At 35.3% G+C, this 8,665-nt stretch overlaps 1 protein-coding gene across 1 annotated transcript; it reads left to right on the forward strand.

The window, feature by feature from the left end:
- The first annotated feature begins 3,858 nt into the window (after positions 1 to 3,858).
- Positions 3,859 to 7,462, forward strand: LOC133780164 (plant UBX domain-containing protein 7-like). The gene is made up of 6 exons (XM_062220037.1): positions 3,859 to 4,023; positions 4,102 to 4,170; positions 6,557 to 6,700; positions 6,843 to 6,935; positions 7,144 to 7,272; positions 7,427 to 7,462. Exons 1-6 carry the CDS (start codon positions 3,859 to 3,861, stop codon positions 7,460 to 7,462), a joined length of 636 nt encoding a protein of 211 aa, XP_062076021.1.
- The last annotated feature ends 1,203 nt before the right edge of the window (positions 7,463 to 8,665 follow it).

Genomic DNA, 8,665 nt, shown 5'->3' on the forward strand with positions numbered 1-8,665 from the left:
AGGCTAGCTTTGCCTCCGACATTGTCGGCTGTGCATAATGTATTTCATGTTTCCGCTCTTCGGAGGTATGTATCTGATGAGAGTCATGTTTTGAGTTATGAGGATCTGGAACTTGAGCCAGATCTCTCTTTTGAGGAGCAGCCTGTTCAGATACTTGACAAGAAAGATAAAGTTCTCAGGAATAAGACAATACCTTTGGTTAAGGTGTTGTGGAGGAACAGCAAGGTCGAGGAGGCGACCTGGGAGCTGGAGTCAGATATGCGGAGTCAGTATCCCAAGCTGTTCAAGTAAATTTCGAGGACGAAATTTCTGTAAGGAGGGGATAGTTGTAATGCCTCGGATTCCCTATTATGGTTTAATGGCTGGATTAGTAGGCCGGGAGGGCCATAATTGTTTAATTATGCCATTAAATGTGTTTATGCATGCTTATGAGAATTATATTATAATATAATGTAAATTGTATGCATGTCGATGATATGTGTTGAGACCACATTATGATGTGGGTTTGTTCGAGCTATTCGACATGAGACGATCTTAGAATATTGATTAGTGGTTTAGTCACAACAGGTTTAAGTGTCGGGACTTGGGTTGAGTCTCGGGGTGATTTTGATGATTAGAGCGTTACCGGGAGATAAAGGGTAACGGGTTGTGAATTATTGGTGTTTGAGATTATTGAGGATATCGAGAAGTGGAGAGCGTTAATTATGATTAACGAGATAGGAGGAAAGTACCAAATATGCCCTTGGGAGTCTTTAGAAACTATTAATTGACCTAGGGGTAAAATGGACATTTCACCCCTAGGATAGATATAGCCTTTGACAGCTGAAGAAGAAAGTGGAAAAAGAGAGTATGCAAAAGAGTTCTCCCATACCTTCTTCTCTTCACCTTTCTTTATGGTTTTTGAACCAATTTTGAGGATTCAAGCTTGGGAAGCAAGCCTTGGGAGTTTGGGAGTGTGTTCCACCATTGAAGACCATCATAAGCCGAGCTTTGGGTAAGTTTCTAACCGTGGTTTTCTCTGGTTTGCCCTGTTCTGGTTTTATTTTGCAGCTGAGATTTCTAGGGTGAATTCATGGTTTTGTTGGGAGTTTTGGCTAGGGTTCCCATGCTTGTGATGTTTGGGGTGTGTTAGAATGGTTTTTGGGTTCATTTGGCATCAAGAATAGGATTTGGAAGCTTGGAAATCGAGTTAGAATCGAAGGAGTTGAAGAAGGTCGGTTCAGGGGAGATTGGGTCTGGAGGTAGCGCTATAGCGCCCACCTTAGGGCGCTACAACGCTCCTCAGGAGGCTTTCTGGCACTTGGGTGGTTCTGAGTGTAGCGCTGGGGCGCTAGGGGTTGAGCGCTGTAGCGCTACCCTGTTCCTTCTAAGTCACGTTTTGAGTGTTTTTAAGGGTTTTTGACTTGGGGTTTCAATCCTTAAGGCCCGGGATCGAATCTACTCATCGTGTGGGCATGTTTCGAGGTCCCGAGGGTGGTGCTTAGGTTAAGACCCTATAATTGTGGATTCTCATTAATGGAGGTTATAATTGGTTGTGATTAGGTAATCGCTAAGGAACTAAAAGATCGATCGTTCTCAGGGGTCGTCCTTATTATACTTCTCGCTCGAACCTGAGGTAAGAAAACAGTGTATGAATACAGTTGCACCCTGTATAGGTGTATGACATGCATGGTTTGATATTGAGGCATGCTGGTTGTTATATATGGACGTGGATTGCATATTAAATGCTAATGAATGCTGATTACCTGTTTATGACACTGACTAGTCAGGGACCGACTCTAAAGTCGATGATCACGCGTTGAATAGCTCTATGGCATTAATGCGAGACCGACCCTAAGGTCGAAGAACTTATAAGCGCTTGCCTTGTCTACGACCAGATGACTATAGCCAAGGTATATGACCCCGGTGACCGTTTGTCACATGGCTAGGGGACGTTGTCCATAGCTTCGACTCTAGGGTCGAGAGGAAGGTTATGTTGGTGACTAATCACCATGCACCTGTCCTGATCAAACTTACGAAAGAACTTCTTCTCAGTTAAGCCCTGGTGACCCTATCATCACATGGCTAGAGGGAGCGATGCTCATTATTGTGACTTTTGGCTATTGTCATCTACTCGCTTGGACTGATAGTCCTGAATGGTTTTTATGATCGTTGTTGATATTATATCATGCTTTATTGTGTTTTCTTGCTGGGCCTTGGCTCATGGGTGCTTTGTGGTGCAGGTAAAGGGAAAGAGAAGCTCACCCAACCCTGAGTGGAGAGCTTGGGCGATGTTGTGTACATACAGGGCCGCTTGATCGCCACGGTCAAGGAGTTCTCAGAGGGACTAGGGGTTTACCCTATTTTTGCCGCTTAGGCCGGCGGGGACTGTAAATTTGAAACAGTAGCGACTCTTTTGTGTTATAAACTACTTGTAAATATTTTGAAAGGCTCATGAGCAGTTTATTTACTTAACGAAATGTATCCTTTCCTTTTTACTGGTTTTCACCTTAACCTGATAATAACGCTTAGATCACGTTTTTAACCAAAGGACTCGGGTAGCGAGTCAAATTTCCAGTTCACTGTTCACCGTAACTGCTCTGGGGTAACCAGGGCGTTACAATCTGACCTCCTTATATCGACCTCCTTTTCATATAATGTTTTAAGGATCATTTGAAAAGGTAATTGGTTATTTTTGTTGGTTTTATTGCTTCATAGTGTGCAATGTGTAGAAATTGGATAGTTGGATTCAAATGTTTTTGACAGTTGACTAGTTGAATGACACTAAGGATACAGTAAGTTGTACTGGAATAGTCTCAGTACTCTTACTAACCTTAATTTGCAGAAAAGTTGTGGTACTTTGACTGTTTTTTGACAGATGATTTTGATGATTGCCTTTTTTACTATCTTTGGAAAACTGCTGTTGGTCCTAATCATAATGTGAATTTATTTGGGTGCCTGAGCCTCTAAATCTGTTACGATAGTGTTGTTCTCTGCAATCTTTAACGGTTGCAGCATATTACATAAAGATATATAAAATGAAGAAGGGTCAATACAAAAATATTAATAGGGCTTTGCATGATGGTGTGTAGTAGTCAGTGAGTAGGTAGGATTTTTGTGCCTTTCACTAGTGCCTGCAATTAGCTTTTTTGCCTTTTGAAATTTTTGGTATTTAAAAGAAAGTGGAGACTCAACTTCATTTGTATCCTAGTCCTTGTCCTTTTTAATTCCATCTCAAACAAGTGTTTAGTTGAAAATAATACTGTACTGATATGATGATATTTTATACATGCTAGAAATATCTTTTATCCAAATATAAAAGGGAGAGACCTTTTGTACAAATGAATTATCCTCTTGTTTTATTAACAAATGAAGAAAATATAGGTCTTAGATTTTCAATAAAGAAAGTATGTATTGTATTATTTAGCTTTCTTTGAAGTCCTGAACTTGAGTTACAGTTTGTTGAATGGAGATAGTATATCATGGGTTATCCTTTCAACCTGCAATCCTTATCTTATTACGAGACTTGTGTTTTATACGAGTGATTGAGGCATAAATTAAGCTAGTTGTTTTGAGGAAGTGAGATCTTTGCATTTCTCTTAAAGTTCTATGGTTGAAAAGTATATGAGAATATTTAAAGACTGGTCTGACTCTTAATAATAGTTTTGTATGCTAGAGTTTAGTTTTGGGCTTCTCTTTGGGTTTATACATGAAATTTGTTTTAACAGTATTGCCTTCATCAGCCACGAGTTACTGGGACTTTTATGCATTTGGAGAATTCCTAGTACTCTTTATCCATTTATTTATTTTTAATGGTTTTTTTAGTTTTACTGTAATTTTCTTTTTCTTATAAATGATATTATTCAAATCCGGCTGGAAATGGTGCTGTTGTTAGTTTTTGAGGATAAGAATGTCAAGTGTTTATGTTATGTTTCTTCACGTAAAACTTTGTTTGTGCTACTGCGAGCAAAGGGAACTGCCTCTTCTCAGGACAAATGGCTCTTGGTAAACTTGCAGTCTACTAAGGAGTTCAGCTCACATATGGTAGGTAGCGTGTTTCATTGGACTTCTCTAAATTGACTGAAATTGGTGTTCATTTCTTACTTTTATTCTATTTTGAAGCTTAATCGAGATACATGGGCTAATGAAGCTGTCTCTCAAACGATCAGTACAAACTTTGTCTTTTGGCAGGTAAGTATTCCATTTTTGGGGGGTTTCACACTAAAATATAATAATATTCAAGGCGGTTTGGCAAAATAACATTTTTTTAATGTCACTTTGCAAAATGACCTTCTATTAGTAATTTTCATTTTTTATTCTGCTATAAGGATTCCTTATATCTAGTAGCAAATGCCTATTTTCATATTGTTTCAAGGCCTTGTATGTACATCTGTAGATACATGGTCATTATTGGACTAGAATTTTAAGATAATATGTTATACTTATATAAAGTTTGGGGCAGGGATCTTTATATATTTGGATTCTAAGAAAAAAAAAATTATAGTATGTGTTTTATTTCAACAATTTGACATTGGTCGGTGAACTTAGGCTTATGATGATACTGTTGGGGTTTTATGCCCTAATTAAAACCCAAATTCTTTGTAATCTCATTTTATTATCAATAAAAGAATAGAAATCATTTTTTGACTTGGTCAATCACTTTGCTCACATGTTTTATTTTCATGATTATTTGTTTAATATAAACTTCTATTAAATCCCGAGCATATAGCTAATCTTATTTATAGTGACGTAATCACAGTAGAATATAAATATGATTATATGTTCAAAATAAGTTAGTCCTAAGATTATTCAGTGCATCGGATTTACACTGACTTGTCAATCTACGATATGATCTACTTACACATTACAGTGTTATGTTCTTTCCAGAACATTAGCAAAGTAGATAAGATCGGATGTATATGTTACATTGGACAAGACCGATATTGACAATTGATAAGATAAGTAAACATACCGTTATTATCTATTCTAGTCATATCATATAGTTGACCATAGGTCAATTCAATCTCAATTCTGAGTGGTTAGTATTCTAACTGATTGTATTATTTGAGTTCTTTGACTTGTTCGTTACCAGCTTACCCTACGGACTAGCCCATACTTACATCTTGGGAACTCAGTAATATAATTGAGTGGGAGTGTTAATCATAGATATGAACATCTATAGCTTCTGATGAAGAAGTGAAATGATGGTTTCCTTTTAGTTTGGTTTAAGGTGTTTAATGATAGAGATCTCATTTCAGTAATTAAATTAGTTTACTGAAATATCATTTACAAGGAACTAAGTGTTTTAAGGATAAAATACAATGAAGGGTAAAATGGTATTTTAGTCCTATCTCATTGTAGACCGTCTATAGAGGATTGAGTGACAATTATGATTGTAACAATGGTAATTAATAGCGTATCTATATTTGTTATAGAGCGTTCTATGAATTCAAGAATGCAATTCTAAGTCTATAGTGGAGTCACGAGGAATTAATAAGTAAGTAAATTAATTTGTTAGATTTATGATAACTTATTGGAGCTTGATTTCATAGGCCCATGGTCCCCATTGTACCTTGGATAAAATCATCTATATAGTCTCAATTAATTGATTTAATCATCAATTAGAATTATCAAAGTTGACTAGGTCAATTTTGGATAGTTTCACAGAGTTGTGTAATTTTGAGAAGAAAAGAGAAATTATGGCAGATTTATTAATTAAGATAAATTGGTATCTAAATTAATAAATAAATTTAAATCAAGGTTCAAATTATAAATAATTAATTTGATAAATGATTTAAATAATTATTTAATTAATTAAATCAATAGAAAATAATACAGGCCTTGATTTTAAGTCCAATGGGCTTATAATCAAATGAGAAATTTCACGGGCCTATAGCCCATAATAATTTTGACCTAGGGCTTCAAAATGGCTATTATTTTATTGATTTTTTAATTAAATTAAATGACCTAATTGAGTCTATAAAAGGAGTGCTTAGAGAGAAGTCAAAAAATATAAGTTTGATAAGTCACAAGTCAGATTTTCTGATAGTTTTAGATTCTCTTTAAACACAAGTCCTTTTCTAAACCTCTTTGTTATTTTCTCTTCTTCTCTCTATATCTATCTCATGTGTTGAGAATTTCCCACACTAGTCTAGGTGGTTCTAAGGATACATTGGAAGATTGTGAAGAAAATAGAAGATCGTTCAGTTTCTTGATAATACTCTGCGACAGAAAGGATACAAGAGTTAGAGAAACTGAAGGAAGGACTCTTAATTCCGCTGCGTATACTGTAAGTATTATATTATTTGTTTCTCTTTGAATTCAATTTTAGAAACATGTTTTAGGCTATCTCGTATTAATTTGTTTAATATTAGATATAATTGAAAATAAATAATGATCCTGTATAAGCTAATCCAACAGATACAACTGAAGGTCATTGTTGGACTAGAATTTTAAGTTAATATGCTATACTTATATATAAGTTTGGGGCAGAGATCTTTATATATTTGGATTCTAAGAAAAAAAAATTACAGTATGTGTTTTATTTCAACAATTTGACATCGGTCAGTGAACTTAGGTTTATGATGATACAACTGAAGGTCAGAAAGTTTACACATATTACAAGCTGGATTCCATTCCTGTAGTACTCGTTATTGATCCCATCACTGGGCAGAAAATGCGCTCATGGGTTGGAATGGTCCAACCTGAACGATTGTTGGAGGTAAATGGAGTTTTTGTTTTAGTTGTTCAAAAATTAATTTTTTTGAAAGCGCTGGATTTATTCTCCATTGTAAAACATTTTAAGATTTCCTAGAAGATGATGTAATCCCTTACTGACTTGAGAAAATTTCGTTCAACTTTAGGATCTATTGACGTTCATGGATAGTGGTCCAAAGGATCATCACGTGACTTTATCACACAAACAACCCAGAGAAAGTTCCATTCCTGTAGTACTCGTAATTGATCCCATTAGGAATGATTTAATTTGAAACCATGGAGTTGGAAAATTACATAGGATCCATTTTTTGTTAGGACCATGTACACTACAACAACACTTCATTGAAGCACTACTATTTCTTTTATCTTGCAGCTTTTGGGGATACTTCTTCCCTAACTGTCTCTGTCCATTTTTGGGGAAAGTATAATTAGGATGTCATCTTTTAGGGCATTGATCGTGAAAGAGTGGAAAGAATGGAAGCTCGACTGAAAGAAGATATCCTGAGAGAAGCTGAACGTTATGGAGGTGCCATAATGGTTATTCATGAAACAAATGATGGGCAAATATTTGACCAGGTAAAATTCTGAAATGGATATTTTTTGCTTGCTGTTATATGAATGTTTCTCTTCTTATTCTGGCTTGCTTATTCACGAGGTAGCCAATATACTTAGCAGTTATTTTCTGTTTTATTTTCTTTATTTCTTGCTTTTTATTTGAATGCACTTGCAGTTGCCTGTCTTTCAATGCCTTTGTTGTTGTGGCTAATTTTGATCCTCCACGTAATTTTGTTGTTGTTCTTCACAAACTGAATTATAAGAGACAACAAAAACATTAGAGCAACCAAACTCAGAAGTAAGAAGTTTAATAGTCATAATAAGTATAAATTATATATCTTAAACTTGTTCTTAGTGTTACATAAAGACACTGCTATATTACATTCAAAAGAATAAAATAAATATGTAACAACCAAACATATATGTTATAAGAAAACCCTGCAAACACTTTCCTGAAGAAGCTTTTGCCTCCATTATAGATCCAACAAGCAATCGATATATCTTTCAAAAATCATGCATTAAAGACTAAAGGAAATGTGCATGGTTCTTAATTAAATACAAAGCTAGTAGTTGTTATAACTGTTACTTGTAAATTGCATGATACAAAAATAACTTTTAAGTAATTTCGACAAAACATCTTAAACATAAAAGGAAGAAAAAGATGGGCAAACGTGTTAGAATATCAGTTTCTACAACATTGGACCTGTAGAGTCTAAGAACTTTACTTAGCTAAGATAGATAATAGTATGATAGTATTTATAGCATTATCTTTGTTACTGTGGATTTTTGGTTCAGATCGGGAATTATTTGGACACTCATAGTAGTACTTATAGATTTTCTAAGTTTAATCTATAGTTTAAGAATATTAAGTATAACCTAAGGTTTGATTAAAGTGACTGATATTAAGGATTATATTTATTATATTATAAGGTTTAGACATCAACCAATAGGATTTTAAACACATGTTATGAATGGTGATTAAGGATTAAGTATTTTTGGGGATTAAATCTAATAAGGAGTAAAGTTTGAATGTTATAGGGTCAGTCAGCAGCTTTGAGTACGTTGAGGGCTTAGTCAAGGCTGTTTACTCCATTCAAACTTAGCTAAAAATGTGTAATTTCGTGTTTAAATATTCAGCGAGTGCCGATATATCGCAGCTATAGGGGGCGATATGTCGCAGCACGTAGATACGGAAAACACGAAACGATGCACGGTCGCCTCGGGCATACTGGCCCAGGCTATATATCGCCTACAGGGGGCGATATATCGCCTCCTTCAGCATATGTTCAATTGTTTTTGAATTCTTTTCCTTTCAGCCATTCAAACTCCTCCATAAGTCCAGCATCTTCTGAACGAGTCTTCAGCCTCTGCTGAACGATTATTCAAATGATTTTCACCTAAAAAGCCATTATTT

Source organism: Humulus lupulus, chromosome 5, assembly GCF_963169125.1.
Source record: "Humulus lupulus chromosome 5, drHumLupu1.1, whole genome shotgun sequence".
Taxonomy (NCBI): domain Eukaryota; kingdom Viridiplantae; phylum Streptophyta; class Magnoliopsida; order Rosales; family Cannabaceae; genus Humulus; species Humulus lupulus.